General features: G+C 34.8%; 2 protein-coding genes across 2 annotated transcripts; one reads left to right on the top strand and one right to left on the bottom strand.

Moving 5' to 3' along the window:
• The first annotated feature begins 1,618 nt into the window (after nt 1-1,618).
• LOC128995298 (uncharacterized) lies at nt 1,619-3,937 on the top strand. The gene is made up of 2 exons (XM_054420272.1): nt 1,619-1,952; nt 3,579-3,937. The coding sequence occupies exons 1-2, from the start codon at nt 1,767-1,769 to the stop codon at nt 3,789-3,791; spliced, it is 399 nt and encodes a 132-aa protein (XP_054276247.1). The 5' UTR covers nt 1,619-1,766; the 3' UTR covers nt 3,792-3,937.
• A 1,429-nt stretch (nt 3,938-5,366) lies between these two features.
• On the bottom strand, nt 5,367-17,218 carry LOC128995420 (cystathionine gamma-lyase-like). The gene is made up of 9 exons (XM_054420429.1): nt 17,095-17,218; nt 14,411-14,569; nt 13,461-13,648; nt 9,982-10,081; nt 9,430-9,564; nt 8,458-8,593; nt 7,741-7,893; nt 6,707-6,881; nt 5,367-6,289 (listed from the first exon to the last, which is right to left on the bottom strand). The coding sequence occupies exons 2-9, from the start codon at nt 14,567-14,569 to the stop codon at nt 6,130-6,132; spliced, it is 1,206 nt and encodes a 401-aa protein (XP_054276404.1). The 5' UTR covers nt 17,095-17,218; the 3' UTR covers nt 5,367-6,129.
• Between the last annotated feature and the right edge of the window lie 473 nt (nt 17,219-17,691).

Raw genomic sequence — 17,691 nt, 5'->3', positions numbered from 1 at the left:
TTCAAAGCCTTGGTCGCTCGACGAAAAAGACGAACAATACAACATAGGTATTTAATCTTTTTACGTACATTTACTTTATTGTGTAATATTTTGTCCGTATCCACACCGATTTCCTGGGCCAGCTGATTTAAGAGGCAGCATGTTGTCCTGTACCTCTCGAAGTATCCCTGTTCACCTCACGACCAAATTTGACCATTTCTAAATCAAGTACAACCTTGAAGTTGTTGCATTCTGCATTACACAGTCCCAGGAAAGTACTTTAATGATGCGTACGGAAGGCCTACTTTAGGACATGCACGATGAAAGCAGCGCTCTGCTGTGTAGGGATTTTGACATTGGTCTAAAACCTCACCTAGCAATTCTTAGCTTATTCGGACCCTTGCAGTTCCGTGAAGAATGATGGTATGCCTACTCGAGGTAGCGAATTCATCGTGGGACGACTACCCTGTGTGTGCATCCATCTGACTCTCAAGTGCGTGAAATCCTGCATCTTTACTGGCATCTTGGTCGGTACCTGCATTTCAGTGGCTGTCGCTGTCATGTGTTGATCATTACGGTTGAGTTTAGTGTGCCAGACATACGATGAGTCGGCTGGGATTCGGGATCTCATGGATGGCAGTCTCCATCCGCCTCAGCTTCATCATTTTTTTTATGATCCGCTTCTCCCAGTTACCCACATCTGATGATGCTGTGGCAGCGACCTTGGTGCTACTTCCATCACGAAGGAGTGTCTTTGGAAGTAAAATAAGTTCCCTTGGGTTGCTGAAGATGTTTCTTTGGGTCAATATTTTCCTTGGCAAGAGGCGTCCTGGGATCTCCTCAATATTTGCTTCAGCGATATTTTGGGGTCTCTGGTTCGGAAACACAACATTCCGGGGGTCACAAGTCGCAATGCAGACCCGTTCTCAGCATCAACGCCGCTTTCCGTAACCAAGAACAGAAGTGGCTGGCTCCTTGAGACCCAGTGCGGATACACTACCTATTAACAGCGCAATGCCCACATCAAACCCTTCAACACAACATGGGCACTCCCAGGGACTCGAAGTGAGAGTTGGCCACCCGTTCAGTCTCTTCTTGCGACAAGCAGAGAATTTCTTCGGTATATTTTATAGCCATCTAACCCCGACACAAACGGCACGGGGAAGATTCGACTAGCTAGATACATTCTATAGTAAAAGATGATAACTAATTATGGAGTAAATACTACTTTTTGTAATCGTCTGGCTGGAACTGATACCCACTCTACAAATACAAGGTCCTTCAGGTAAATATGTTTCCACGTTCCTAATTCTTTCTTCTTATTGGTTGGAACTTATTGGATCAAAATTGGCGTACTGGGTGAGTGGTAAAGCAATGGTACCAATGGTTCAGCAAAACTCTAGACATAAACACTTGAGGAGTAGGTATGTTTAATCTATCACTTAATTGTCAAACCGAGACAGAAATCTAAATATTGAACTACGAAATTGCATAGCCTGGCTAAGCCTGCCAAACTAGAAAAAGTGGTTAGGCAATTTTTATTATTTCTTGTTCTTCCTTGTTTCTGTTCCTGTTGTTCTCTTCTATTCTCTCTCTCTACTCAACTCAAGTCTGTTTGTTTGTTTAGTTAGAATAGAATTTGGTTTTGACTTTTGTTTGTGATGGAATATTGACATCAAGAGTTTATTGTCTATTGTGAGTGAGATAAAGTTTTGATTTATATGGACCGATGTTGCTTACTGGGATTTTGTTTGATTAGTGCTGCAAAGTTTAAGTATCTGTGAATCATGGAAGTAAATAAACAACCCAGCAGTACCAAAAGTGAACCCAGTGGAAAGGATAATATTTGTAGGTTATGCGCTTCAACAAACGCCAATATACCCATATTCCCTAATATGGGACCACCATTTTCCCTTAAAAGTACTAGAGGACCACCATTAGTCTGCAAAATAATGTCAAGTTTGAATATTCAGGTAAAATTACAAATTGTATTTATGATAAAAGGAAAGCTTCAATCTTACCTGGGCTAAAGTATCTAAGTTAGGCCTACATAACTGGTTAGTGATCCATTGGCAAAAATTCATTGATGTCCGCAAATATGAAAAGTTTAAGATGGTTTAAGTTTAGTTAGGCCTAACTTAACTTATCCATTGACTCACTATACCTATTTATTCGATAATATGATGGGATCCAGATAGGCCTAACTTATATAGCCTAACTTAGAGGGTGATTAGAGGCGAAGCCCCTTCGAAAGTAGAATCCAAGTCTCATTATTTACCATTCTGATTCCATAGCTTCAGTGAGTGTAAACGTAAGTTAACTTAGTTAACTAACCTCTGCTTGACATTCCCTTAATAGCACAGGCCCCCCTAGATGACATGGAATTTTGTGTGACACGATTTTACACAATATTTAGGCCTATGCACTGTTACATGCGGGTTGACTTTCATCAGGACTCTAAAATAAGTTACCGAATGAAAAAATTGAACTTTCGATACATCGATTATTTAATTCGATACGGTATATTAAGTTTGGTTGGTTAGTTTAACCTAACCTAACTTTACATGCAGTAATAAATGTATAGGCCTATATATCTAATATGCCAGAGGGGGGCCGTCACCTCCTTTGCTCCTCCCCCCTGGAAGTGTCAATTATTGCCCAAAACCAGACTTTGGCCGGTTCCAATTGCCTAAGTGGTAGGTAAGGTTGTATACATAATGTAGGCTACTGTAATAAGAGCCAACTATTTGCAATATGTGTAAACGAAAGGAATTCAGGATAATGCAGGCGTCTGTAGCCTTCCGCCCATCTTCTAAGTAGAAGGTGTACAGTTTGGAGTGGACTGAGAGGTTATCACACCCTCGAGTGTAGCCTACAGTAACGCCAAATGGCAATAGTATCTGATCTCACAGTAGGTACTTGATTGTCAAATTCCAAAATTGGAATGAATTCAAGACTTTTTATGTAGGCTATATATATTGTAATAATGTTACCATGAGCAGACTTCTGAGTTTTTTACCTTTTGACATTCACTATTCATTGATTGAACTAAGTTTAAAATTTCTTTAAACAGTTCATGTTTGTCGTTTTATCCATGTGTAAAAACCTTATCTTTTTATTACCTATTTAACGTCAACCTTTGGTCAGAGATAGCATTCTTAACTAAGCCCAATAAAAAATGGTGTCGATAAAGAACACTAATTATCCTAAATGTTTTTTTCCTATAGGTTTTGCTGTTGGATCTGTAAGGTCTGTAGGTTTTGTTATGTAGCAAAATTGGTTTGAGGCTTCATGATTTTGGTATAAGTACGGTAGTCAAAATTAAGTAGTAAAAAGCTTAAGGTAAAAGGTTTTTTGAAGCAGCACTTTGCAGTGTCTGGTACGTTTTAATGTCGGTGAAGCTAGTTTTGCTGAGATTGCCATTTTTAATATTGGCTTATAGCTCTATACTGCACACTGAACTTGGAATGGAGAATATGTCACTTTCATTATGTTCACTTCTTAAAATTTAGAACTTATATTCCTTCTTCCTTACACTGTCTGTGACCGTTGTCGGGATATCAAATTCATTCTACTCATTTTACTTTTCATCCCTACAGTTGAGAAGTGGTGATGGCTTGCCTACAAACATCTGTCAAGACTGTGCTGCCAAAGTCGAGTCTACGTATGAGTTCCTGCGGCTCTGTGAGGTGTCAGACTCTTTTCTGCGACAGTATTTGGACTTTGGCCTTCAGTTATCGTGGATCTTTCGATACAGCGAACTTTTACAAATGATTGATCATGTAGAGGAAGAATCTAACGACGACTTATAATGGCTGGTTGTCCATTGTTATGTATATATGTGATATTTATGATAAACTTACCTGCAGTTCCCATTTAACAGAGTACAGTAATGACTTTAGCTATGTTTTAATATTTTAAGTGTAAATTTTGTAAATTAAACTCGTTATACTTTTGAGTTCTTGTGTTGATTTTATTTGTGTGTTACCGGTACCTTAAGTGTTTCTAATGGGACAAATACTTGTCTTTTTGAAAGAGTCCATTACACACATTTTAATCACCTAACATTGCTTCAAGTACAACGGCTCGCTTCCCTACAAAGTACAATAATAATCAACAACAACTGACATCATCGCCCATCAAATATTGAACAATAAAAAATGCCTTGGACTGTTACATAGTTACACACTTTATTTGGCAGGAAATGTTCGCTTTGTTTGTTTACCAAGTTTCATGTTCAAAATATTAGCTTGCTAGTCAGACCTTAACCCTTCCTGGATGGGTGACGGATATATCCGCCTAAGTCTTTGGCGATAAAGGCGGGTGGCTTATGGTTTTTGATGTTCCGGACGGGAAGCGGATATATCCGCCTTCTCTTCAGACAGACTGGCAGGTGCTTGAGCAGTAACCAGATATTTTCCGGTACCAAAAGGCGCCACTTTCCTCTCTCCCGCACTCCCCCTTCTCTCCCCTCTCCCGCGCACCCCCACACCACTCCTACCCTCCCCCCTCAACGTTTCGCGCTCAACACTACGTTGTCTTTATTTATTGTTTTCATATTGTTCTTTATTTATTGCCTAACGTTGTCATGGTCATATCTTCAAAGACGGGTGCCGGATATATCCGCTGCTTTTCTACTCATCCGCGGACGGGTAGCGGATATATCCGCACAGTTAAAAATGAGTAAAAAATTATTTTGACAGTATGAAGTGTTCCATTGTGTTTATTTTATGTGTATTTGTACAACAAAACACAAATAACGAAAATTAATTTTTATTTTTTCCTATAGTTTTTTATCTGTTCTATGTCACAATTTCTCCCGTCCAGAAAGGGTTAAAGGTTATCAAAATTTGGGTACTTTAGTACCACACTTCATAGTAATAACCTAACCTAAGGGTGGTCGATTCTAGGAGGATTTTATTATTTAAAATCTTATTATTATTATCGAAATAAAAAAAAAAAAATTTTTGAAATCGATCACCACTTTACCATCTTTTTTGTATATTTACCGTCTTGTGAGTACAGTAACAGTATAAGCATAAATATATGTTTTAAGTGATATAAGATGTTTCTTATATTTATTTACTTTCTGTAAATTTAATAACACGTACAATGCTGATCAAGAAGTTATTTATTATTTAAAATAATTAAAATCTTATTTGAAAGTTTATTTATTGGTGTGGTCAGTACAACCAAAGTACTGTTTACTGAGTTGCATGTTAAAAATATTAGCAGTTGTGCTTGTCGGACATTTCAGTTATCAAAATTTAAATTGCCAAAACAATAACAGAAACCCTGTCACTATTGTTTGGATGCAAGTCCTCTTGTAGTTTCTTCAAAATGTTGTGTATCAATGGTGAACATAAAAGGAAATTAAAAAGACTTATCATTATTAAAACAATATGTTGTATTTGTTTATATTTTTTCAATTACCAAGAAATATAGCAGATGAAGATTTGTGAAACCTCAGGTAAAGTTTTGGGATGTAAACCTCGAACAAAAAAAAACTTTTTTTAGGCGGTGAAAGGTTAACACATTTGGAATCACCTAAAAGTTTTAATGAAATGAATTCATACATTATTATCACTAATTTAGTTTAATTCTTTTTGGAGGAGGATATAACATCCCCATATTGAAAATCATTATATTTATTTATTATATATCAATATTTAAATACGTAATCAATAATAATTTAAAATAGGCTTATCTGTTATGAAAAATATTATATAGCTTTAAATCTTACAAATAAAATGTTCTATTGATCTCTTGGGCCTAAACAATAAATTTATCACAGATCTCAATTCATATAGTAAGTCATGGTAATATTACAGTAACAATAATAAACTTAACAAGGCAATTTATAAATTTGAAGAAATCACGTTACTCTAACATCTAACAACAATATACAACAATTCAGAAAGATTTGATAGGCACATTAACACTTGACACTTAGGAGAACTGGGTACTTTACTACTTGTTAAATTCTATTCTTTTCAATTGATGTGATATGGAACGGCTCTTATTTCACTGTGAATATCTTGATGGAATTACGTTCGATAATAGACTTGGTTAGTCTTTCTGAATTGCTGCATCTTTTAGGAATGGTAAATTTGGTAATGCTGGTGGATAACAGTTTTGGCAATCAGTTTGCTAGCTCTTTTTGATCTTCTGGCCAGCCTGGAGGGCCTGATCCAAGTCCCGGATCAGATCTTCTACAGACTCCAGTCCGATGGAGAGACGGACTAGGTTGCTTGTGATGCCGAGCTGCTTCCTGACATCAGCTGGGACTGACGCATGAGTCATCAGCTCTCTGGAACAACAGAATAAACGTTAACACACCAATATACCAATGTGTCATGAAAGTAGAATATCAATGATTCAAAAGCATTACAATTGTTATAAACATTTTCACAATGTTTAGTAGCAAACTTAAACAGCTGCAGTGTGTTTCGAAACAAATGTTCATAACAACCCAAATAATGTAGTTTTTTTTTTTTTTTTATTGGATCAAAACATTTTGATGTTTTTGACTGTTACTCATTACAACAGAAACAACAATTCGCAAAAAGTTATCATTTATTTACAGCACTTTTTAAGGTGTTTGCAAACAAAATTTAAAACTGGTGTGAATAAGGCTTTACAGCGACAACTCGACCACATAAACACAACCCCAGACACAGAATGAATGCTTCCTTGCACAACTTTAACCTAACAAAATATCACTCACGGATGGTCAGCCAGACTCTCGTAGCCGCCCAGGCTCTCCGCCAGTGTGATGACCTTGAGAGCTGAGAGGAAGGCTTTGGTCTCGTCTAGTCCTCCACGGACGTACACTGAGAGCATTCCACTACAGCCAGACCAGACTCTACGCGCCACCTCGTGTTGAGGATGGGAAGGCAGTCCTGCCAACATAAACTTCTTTATACCATTTATTTTATACTACATGGATGTATGACGAATGTGAGTGAACAAATTAAGCAGTGGTATAAGGAACGAGTACAGTACCAGCCAACATTGCCTTGCATAACGGTGTTTGTAGGCAATCTTTTTACACTTCTGGTTACATAGCTATTTTAACATTTGAAGATTCAAAAAAATGTTGTCTTAAATTATACTTTCTACATATATGTTTTGAGTTTCTAATATTTTACGCAGAGACAATCAACTGCCCTAAATATTATTGCAGTCTACACAAGCTATATTACAAGGTCTCTCTTACTGTTCATTGTTTTCTTCACATATTGCCTCGTATAGCTGGCTAGTAAAAGTATGTTACAGGATACCAATCAATGTTTAAAAAATTCAACGGTAAAATTTAAGAGTATGTGCCATTAGATTAGATAAATATATGATCAGGACAGTGACCGGGAATATGTTGACAGAGATAAAGAAAAAGCAGGAGGACTAACTGCATAGCATAGCAGTAATGAAAACCAAGAGAATGGGAAGGAGAGCAATGTTTTTCCCAGATTTAATATAGCTTATCCCACAAACTTAAACTTGGAAACTTTTAACTCTGGGGTGCCAATTTCGTAAGCAATATAACTCAATGATCCTTGCAAAAACTCTTTTCTTTTATTTTTCTTGCCTTGATAAAATGGGTACCAATTTCGTAAGCAATATAACTCAATGATCCCCTACACAAACCTTTTTTTCTTTTATTTTTCTTGCCTTGATAAAATTTTAATCAACTGAGTATGATTATGATTTACACCAAGACTTTGAATTCTGGTACTTTATATAAAAGCAGATGTTGAGTACCTGGATGCATGACTTTCTCCACTAATGGATGACTTTCCAAGAACTCAGCGACAGCGAGAGAGTTCTTCATGTGTTGTTCCATTCTCAGTTTAAGAGTCTTAAGACTACGAAGCACCAGGTAGCAGTCGAACGGAGAAGGAACGATGCCCATAGCTACAATAAAACAAGTGTTTAGTGTGTTTTTGACCACGAAGCACCAGGTAGCATTCGAACGGAGAAGGAACGATGCCCATAGCTACAATCAAAGAAGTGTTTTGTGTGTTTTTCTTTTTTCAAAGGTCATGGAGCAAAGATTTACTTATACTTAAGTCATGGCATTCCAAAGACAAGTAACAACTAAAGAGTGATCATTGTAGGAGTAGCTATAAAATGATTTAAAAAAGGTAAATAGCTTATGTTATTATTGCTATAGTTTTGTTTTGAATTTAACATTTGGAAATGCTACAAGACTTTTTATCTACACTTTTAAGATTACTTGACTTAGATTAACAGTAAATTAACTGTGTTGTTGTCATTGAATACAGAATACAAAAGTCATATCAGTATTTAGACCCTGTAAAAAGGTATCAAAATATTTTAGCCTACCCATACAGAAGCACACTTTCAGTGTTCTTTGAATACCAAAATGGTGTCATAACTGCACCAACCTAAGGACTGTTAAATTTATACAAAATGTACACATCAATTTTAGATATATAGAAGACCTTTCATACTAACCATTCTGTAAGAACTTGAGTCTATCATAATAACCATCATTGTTTGTAGTGACGGCCCCCATCACAACATCAGAATGTCCGTTCAGATATTTGGTAGCCGAGTAGACAACTATGTCAGCTCCGAGGGCTAGAGGTTTCTGAAACAGCCACAAATAAACGTAAAAATATCTGTCTGAGAAGAGAAAATCCAAAAAAAAAGGCAACAGATTTATTAGTTTAGTATGGACACCGGAGCAAGAAAATAATTTGTTTAAATAAATAACGAATATTGAATCTTTTCATCACATACAATCTCGATTAAATCCGTTTCATTGTAGTGTTTTCTCCAATTTCATCAGAAAGGCGAACTACAAAGGTTTTGTGTAAAACCCTACTGTTTACACCATGATTATAGAATAATAATAGTTTGTTATGATTTTAAAAATCATGCTGATTTTATCAATTATTTTATGTTTATAAAGAATTATTTAATCTTTACTCAGAAAAAAATAGCCCAAAAGTCTAGCCCATTACAGATTGATTGAATTCAAAGTAGATATTATAGGAAAATAAACATTACATGACTTCCTGCAAAGTATTACATATTTTATTGATTATAAAACTAGCTGTTTCTTATCCAGGCTCATTCATTAGATGCCAATCTCCGAAAATAGTTGGGTTAAAAACTTGAATACTCGAACAGAACCGGTATGGATCTTAAACATAAAGAAATGGCCCGAATCCTATACTTATAGCATAACATATGGTTTAAACAGTTCTATAAACAATGTTAAATAATATTTACTTTTGGGCCAGTACCATCATTTGTTTATGTTTATGATACATATGTTCTAGTTTTCGTGGTTAAAAACTATCAAAAAGCTACTTTCGTATATCTGCATCGAACCAGAACTAACTTCTGATTAATGAACAAGCACTATGACCACTCAGCAACCAAGATAAGCTATATAACCTTAGGCTTAGGCTAACACACCTGGAAGTAGGACGTAAGAAACGTATTGTCAACTACGAAGATAATGTCTTTGTTGTACGCTTTGATGAGACTTGCGATTCGAGGGATGTCCATCACCTTCAGTAGGGGATTGGTGGGACTCTCTACCCACACCAGCTAAAAGCAGAAAACACACTTTAATATATGTTCTCAAGGGAAAGGTCTAAACTCTGGTCTTGTTTCTAACATCAATCTTTTATTAGATTATCAAAGACAGCAAAATGAAAATGCCAATTAGGTCCAGAATGTCCAGAAACTATTCTGACTAAATAACTACGTCAAAGTGTAGAGGTCGTGCGGAACGAGGTGAAGCCTGAGATTTTCGGTGGGAACGTTCTAAAGCGGGGAAATCCATGGTGGGGGTAGGAGACGAGTCGATCGTCGCCTCGCATAGCGACACTTCTCCTGCCACACCACTATTCCCCCCCAAAGCTTCACCTCGTTCCGTACGACCTCTAATAGTGTAGTGAAGACATTTTGATCTTTGCCTATATTTAAACTATCTCATAGCTTTGAATTTTAACCAAAACTAACCTTAGTGTTCGGTTGGAGATGTTGACAGAACTTTTCAGCATCCACTCCTTCAGCAAAGGTTGTAGAAATGTTGAACCTTTGAGCAACGCTTCTGAACAATCTAAAACAATATTCAAAAATCTGTAATCCCAAAGTAACCTTGTTCAAAATGTTATTTAACATCAACCAGTTGTTCACAAGGCCTAAGGTAAAGAGCAAAAAATTTAGCTTATCAATATATTATTTATGAAAAATCCTCAAGTATTGGAGCGACACGCAGCTGTACAGATAAGTAAGTAATTCAAACACTACACACTACAACTATTACTAACAGCAGTTATAAGACTGTTATGAGATAATGGTTTAATTCAGTTTGACCTTTGTTTGACTTAGTAAAGCATAGGTTTAGTTAATACAATTGTTCCAAATGGCAGTATGGGCTATTAATTAACAGCTGTGTCCAAGGAACATGTCGGTCTTAGTGACTAACAAAGATCATGCCACTTATCCTACACTCATCTCAATTCATACTTTGCTCAAAATACCAACATTCTTATCATCCCCATTTTATATTAAAGTGTATACTTCTTTTAATTCTATTAATTCTTTGGATCTTTGATTCAAATTAAAGGAAAGTAGTGAATAAATTGTGTTAACACTAGAAGTGGCCATGGAACCAATAGCAAAAACCATGAGCAGGATTTACCAGTCCATAAATTTGGTCACTGCAACAAAAAAATCACCTTAAAGTGAGTAGCATGTATTTTGCAATCAAATTTTAAACAATTCTCAACTATCTTTCAATTTTATATCAACTGTTCTGCAGTTACATAACAAAGTAATAATGGCTGGAAATTGATTATAACTCCCCACTCAGTAGCAGGGATATATTTATTTTCCAGAACAAATATGAATGACTATATACTATACATTAGTTTGTTGTATAATTAATTAGCACTTAATTTTCCGGAGGTCCCAAAAACTCCTTTATGGGGAAGTTGCCACCCCTAGACCCCTGGGGAAGTTGCCCCCTTACTCGTGTAATTTTCATCTTTAAAAGTTGCAGTTATACAGCTGTTGAAAAAATAACTTTAAGAGCAAAATCTTGATTTGAAAGGGTATCTAAATGTTTGAATACTGGTGTTTTTTTTGGGGTTTTAATAACTGGCCAATCGAGTCTTTCACAAGACATAATTAGATGTAGTCTGAGTTACAACAATGAATAAAAACCCTTTAAGAAGCGCAATGCCTTTATTAAAAATTCAGTCTGGGAATATTTGAATATCGGATAGTTCCCATGGCGGCCGCTAGGTAGACTATCGGGAGCGCGTGGCCAAGTCAGCTGACAGAATGAGAGAGAGTAAGACAAAGAATCAGCTTAGAGAGAGTAGCGCGGCCGCCACACGAGCGATCGTAAAATTCCAGTCTGACTAGCATTTCACTATTTAAAGGGATTGTATTCATTGGTTACATTCCATTCATTTCAAAATAGAATCATGTAATTGATCATTTAAAGAGGAAAACCCTGCTGACCTAGTTAGTTTTGCCATTGACTAGCAACACAATTTTCTCATGCCATTTAAACATTGGACATATAGTGGGCTCCAATGTACCGGTATCGGCTAATTATTACTAAATATTTATTATCATTTTGGTGCTATACCACTGGTTTATGTTTATAAGTATAAGTGATAACTAACTCCTATAGGGCTTGTTAGAGGATGAAAACCCAAAAGTATATTTGATTTGTTATCATTTGATTATCCAAAAACGTTGGTATACACCTAAAATTACAAGTCTTAAATGATGGCAATGGATATATAGGAAGAGAATAGGATGAATTTGGACCCCAAGATTTGTTTCTTATAATTTTATTTTATACTGTAATGACAAATCTTTAAAAATATTAAGAGTTCAGAATGGATTTATTTAAAGAATAAAATGAATTAGTAAAACTGAAAGAAAAGCCAACTGAAATAGGTGCAAGTAATTCAAATGTTCAAATACTTCTTTGAACACTTAAAACAAATCCACTGGGCAAACTCAAATTTTGAATTTGGCCAAACATGACCTACCACGTATTCTTCTATTGTCAAGTTTTTTTAGAAACAACAATTAAGTTACATAACTGATAGGAGATGAACCGATGATTGTACTCTATGAATAAACAAACAGCAAGTTATGGCTTGGGTCTTATCTTTAAATAAACATTCTGTCTTATCAAAGGTTATTTTTATCTGAATGAAGAGGTTAAAAGTGTGACTGGCTTTGAGGTTATCATATGTCAGATGAAACACGAGTTTGCACGTAATATCAACACAACGATTATGCATCCATTTAGATTACAAGACCACAAATCTACTATATCAACCATAAACCTTGACATTTTTATTGATTGTGACATTTTATCTCCATGACATTCACTAAGTGAATTTAGCAGTCCCTGGATTAAAATGTAATTTTTTTGCCAGCAATGTTAGGAATTCTACAAGTTCCCGCTTGTGACTTAAAATTTTTACTGATAAACTTTTCTTTTTAAAACTATTTGTTTCATTAATAAAAAACAACTTACTAGCGGAAGATGATCAAAATTATTGCACAATGGGTAACAGGACTGCCTTACATCAATCATGGAAACAAGTAACATTAACAATACACCAGAATACAAAATTACGTATTTGTTCTTCTAAAGTGAGAACTACTTATATTCTTTAAAATTAAGCTTTGTCTATTTTCCTTTAAGATCTGTGGGACCACTTTTATAGAGGAACAAAACTGAAACCCTAATTACTATATACTTCTGAGGTTGTATGAGTCTAATGATACATTTTTTGCCAGCTTTTTTTACCTTTTATTCTTTGACCGATCTTATATGTCAGATTACTGTTCTAACTCTCTTTAGAATCTTAATGAATTCTTGAGCACCATTTTAGGAACACATGCATCTATGTTTTTTTTAGGTGCCTAGATATTAGAGTGGAAAAAAACATGTCATAGACGAAATCTGAGATATTGCTCTTTAAGAAAAGTAGAGACTGGGAATAACGCTGAACAACTTTAACTCTTGAATCTTAACTCTCTGAATAACTTAACTTAACTGGTGAGTTTGCAATACACATAGAATCAGAGGGTCAGCACTGAGAACCTGGTCAGCTGATGAGGAAGAAAAAACTGGAGCATAGAAAGCTTATTCATTCAATCATTCATTAGGTGATGGAAAATAAGGCAGCTGAGCTGAAACACTAAGACAATGCTAAGAGGTGAAACGCCCAACTGATCATTAAGTTATATTGAAAGGCGGTCCTGTGATCAGAAACAGGACAAGAAGGAAATAAAGGAGAGAGTTTGTTTAGTTGGTCACCAAAAAAATGGTTAAGAGAGGCAGGCCCCTAGCACCTAAAGCATTGGTTGGCAGATTTTTTCCCTTCTTCAAAAAACAACAGAATGATTTTTTAATCACACTATAATTCTTAAAACCAACAGTTAACAGTTTGGTTTACCTGCCAGTGCCTCCGTAGATGTCGTCCACGCTGAGCATGTGGTCACCTGCGCTCAGCAGGCTGACAATGGCGGTGGTCGCCCCCAGACCCGAGGAGTAGCACAGGCCGTACTTGGCATCATCTAGAGACGCCAGACATCGCTGTAGACATGTGCGGGTAGGGTTGCCGCTACGAGAGTACTCGTATTGCTATAGACAAAAGACTTTGTGAGGGACGAGGTTCTGAAGGTTAATGACTATAATATTTTATTGTGGCTGACAATTCTTCTTCAGTCTGTTCAATCGTTGCAAAAGGTTACACCGCCCTCCATCGAAAATTCACCAATGAGTTAAATATTATTTCAGTTGTTACTGGTATAACAAATTTGTATTTTAGCATTTGAGAATATAGTAGGCTAACTAAACATTTTCACAAAAGCTGTTAAAATGTTGAAAAAAAATTGTAATTATTGGCGAAAAAGGAGGATGGTCTTTAAATAATTTAACCTTTTAATCGACTGGTTAAAATATATCAAAAAATTAAACACGTCTAGAGTGGGCATGTAACTATATTATTTTGTTCAAAGTGAAGATAGAAGGTATAGTCCCCAAAACTAATCTAACTTGGTAGTAGCACTCCTAAAATACAATCTTAGGTGTGTACAGTATATTAATTTTAAGGCTAAAAAAGTACATTAGAAAATCAGAAACAAGACTCTAGATAGATAAAACACTTTATTCCAAACCATCTGAATAACAAATATACTCCACAAGAAACATTCAGTTTTTACATAAATTTAAATTTATGAGCCTTGGAAAGTCTTTGAATTAGACATTTTACCGCAAAAATTTGTTAAATAATTGTTAGGTCCCTGCAAATTTTACACCTGTCGCAAATCAAAAGTTGAAATTTTTCAATGCTATAAGATGTATCGTATTATAACTAGGTAAAATATATTTTTTTATACCAACCTCAAAATCCGCAGGGCCGTACTGCTTGAAAGTCGTAGAGAGTGAGATGGGAGGAACGACAGCCATACTCTTCCATTGTTCTGCTTCAGACCCTGCATGGATTGCTTTGGTCGCAAAGTGCAAGTCCTTCTTGCGATATCCATTTTCATTGGTCGACATCTACACCAACATAAACATCTGACTTGTAATAATATAAATTCAGAGTTCCATTAAATATTTATAATCAAGCTTCAGAATGTCAACATTTACTTATTCAAAATTTTTAATTTTAGTGGTGTTTTTTTTTTAGCTAGTGTATATAAAATGTAACCATACAAAATAAAACCTTTTTTAACCCTAGATTAACGGTATTTTAATCCACAACATTAAAACATTAATATTTTACTGGATTTGTTTTTATCTCTAGATTAAATTCTCCATAAAAAAAGGCAAAAAAAATATTTACCAGCAAAATATTGCTACTGTACTTTGTAAATTACCTAGCTTTAAAATAAGCAGTCAATAAGCAGTATACACAAAACAATTTAATTTGAAATTTTGGGGAATAATTTTAGAATTAAACTACACACTGATCAAACATTTTTTTTACGTACATTATGACATTTTTCTTTTTTTTCTATAGGGTTTCAACAGTTACTCAACAGTAACCTAGTTATACAAATTACATTACCTATTGAAGCGAAAATACTAGTATCATTTTTGAGAATTTAACTATTTTTGTGTATGCCTACTAATGAAATGGATTTTATAAATATACAATATAATATAAAGGGTAAGTCTTAGCGTACCTGTAAAATAAAAAGACACCTCAATAAAAGCTGGTTCAAAGAACCTAATGACTCACTCTTTATAAGCTGCTAAACTCGTCATTACTATAAATAGTGTGTACTGTATGGTTTCAATTGGAATTCTGAATATTCAGGAGTGAATAAATAGATTAATCCATTGTTCTACTAGACCATTACATGACATCATTTCCAATGACCACGAAAACTCACCATACCTTGTATTGGCATCATTCAAGGACAAAATTGTCTTCTAAACCGAAATATCACAAAAATTATGTAAACATAAAATGTAACATCACAAAAGATGGGAAAGCAATTCAAATGTTGATCAAGTCAGGGATGACTTTGCACTTTGTTGACTAGACTTCTGCAGTAAAACTGTAAAGTAGTTTTTTTTTACTGGAACATTTCCCAGCTAAATTGGTTTTGTTGAAAAAATATAACCTCTTGTGTTTTAGTTCTGAAATATAAAATAATATGCATATTTTTTCAGGATATAAAAATAGCCTATTTTAAATAACTGAGCACTTGTAAATTTTTGAATCTTCAATTTAGAGTATGATGCTGAATAAGGGATAACAATAAGATTCTGTACCTCAATTCAATATTTTAAACCAAAATATATTTTGTGTACAGTCAAAATTTCTTTTTTAAAACTATCTGTGGATATATTTGTAAATGGGGGGGGGGGGGGGGAATTAATGATTTGTATAGGACTATACTCAAATTATTCATTACCATTATTATATAATAATTACTTAAGTTACGTAACGGCAATCAGGGAAAACCTGGGTATCTGAGTTGGATAAAACAACCATCATTAAGATTGAATAACAAACTCAGGTCTGTTGGTTCTTTAGGATTTATGCTATGTGTTTACAGGTGGTCTGACATTGGTTGGGAATAAGTAAAAATTAAAGTATCCTAAACTTAGATATCTTGATAGGCAAGCATGTTTCTTAAAAATCTTTTTCTCAGCTTGTGTGCATCGCAGGGAAAATCTTCGCACTGTTAGAAAAGAAAGGCATTTTCCTGTAGATGTGCATAATCCCTTTATACATTTAAATAGACTAAAAAATAAGCACAAAAAAAAATTTAATTTTTTTTTATTAACATGAGTCGTATGGGTTGTCATGCAGGTGACGAAATGACAACGAAATAACTTATAAACAGAAAATCTAAACGAATAAATGGAATAAATTCCAATCGCGTGTTTTATTTACAGCGTGGGGAGAAAATAAAGTCTGTACATTACACATTTTTGGTAAAGTTTTCAACCACTGCACGACATCTAGCAGGCCTACTATTTATTTTACAAATAAATTTCTTAAATCTAACACAAAAATTGGTAAAAAACTTAAGTTAGATGGTATTTTAATGTGCCAATACTGTAATATATCAAATCGAAGTGAAGTAAAAACTAAACAGCAAGCAGACGAGAAAGTCTAGTAGGGTACCTTAAATAGGCCTAAATTTATGTTTTGGAATTATTAATTAAACAATTTTATAAAGTGTGTTTACTAATTTTTTCATCAATTATGACATGTTTAAAGAAATGCATGGACCTCTAACAAAACCATCCTTGCAAAATTCTATTATTTTCTAGTACCGAGGCTGGAATATCCATATTAAGAACAATAAGAACAACCTTTTTCAAAATACAATTTGGATCTCAATTTCCTAAAAAATTATTCCATAAAACACCCTGCACTAACATGCATAACTTTTGTTAGGTATATGTTGAAACCAATTCAAACTATTAAACAACTAACTATACAAATACATCAACAACAATTAATTCATCATTGGCATTTAAAAATACCGATATGTCTAATTATACAAATTAAGCCAGAGAAAAACATAAAAATACAATACCAAACATAATAGTTTACATACCTTGTGCCCTAACCTAGCACACAGTCACACACGTGTATTGAATGACAGCAGACAGACGACAGAAGATCGATACGGCACTAGCGTTACTAGCACACGATTGGTTGTAGCTGATTGTGGATTCCCGTCTGCAAAGAGAAATAGGTCGCCCAGTCAGCTGATTTATACTAAGGCAAACAGCGATGCTCCCTAGTCCCTACCTCAGCGAAAAATTTCCCTCAAAACTGTTTAATTAAAAATGCAAACGTGGTTTATTAAACTCACATTTACATAGTTTTACCAGAACAAGAAGTGGACTGATATTTGAATATTCTCATTTCAAGCATTTATTTACTAATCGTAGTATTTATTGTAAACTTTATTTTGTAAATAGTTTTAGTGTTGTTGGCAAACCTAGATTACATGTCCGTGTTTCCGATAACTTGCAAACAGCCCAAAGGCCAGGAGTGACGTAATAATTCCAGTCATTGTCATTATCGGTTCCAGTAAAATTTAACTTGTATTTTCCTGGTTGTACTTTCAAAACAGCGTCCAAGTACATTTAGAAATCTGTATAATTTATTATACTGTATTAATATAAAAAAAATTCAATATTTATGT

The sequence above is a fragment of the Macrosteles quadrilineatus genome, unplaced genomic scaffold (genome assembly GCF_028750875.1).
Source record: "Macrosteles quadrilineatus isolate MER2022 unplaced genomic scaffold, UCM_ALF_1.0 Scaffold_5__1_contigs__length_97177068, whole genome shotgun sequence".
Classification (NCBI taxonomy): Eukaryota; Metazoa; Arthropoda; class Insecta; order Hemiptera; family Cicadellidae; genus Macrosteles; species Macrosteles quadrilineatus.
This window is presented reverse-complemented; position numbering and strand designations above follow the sequence as displayed.

Coding starts and splice junctions, on each gene's coding strand:
- LOC128995298 (XM_054420272.1), top strand. CDS start 1,767: ATGGAAGTAAATAAACAACCCAGCAGTACCAAAAGTGAACCCAGTGGA. Junction 1,953..3,578: donor TGTCAAGTTTGAATATTCAG/GTAAAATTACAA, acceptor TCATCCCTACAG/TTGAGAAGTGGTGATGGCTT.
- LOC128995420 (XM_054420429.1), bottom strand. CDS start 14,569: ATGTCGACCAATGAAAATGGATATCGCAAGAAGGACTTGCACTTTGCG. Junction 13,649..14,410: donor ACGGCCCTGCGGATTTTGAG/GTTGGTATAAAA, acceptor TTTTGTCTATAG/CAATACGAGTACTCTCGTAG. Junction 6,290..6,706: donor GAGAGTCTGGCTGACCATCC/GTGAGTGATATT, acceptor CTGTTGTTCCAG/AGAGCTGATGACTCATGCGT.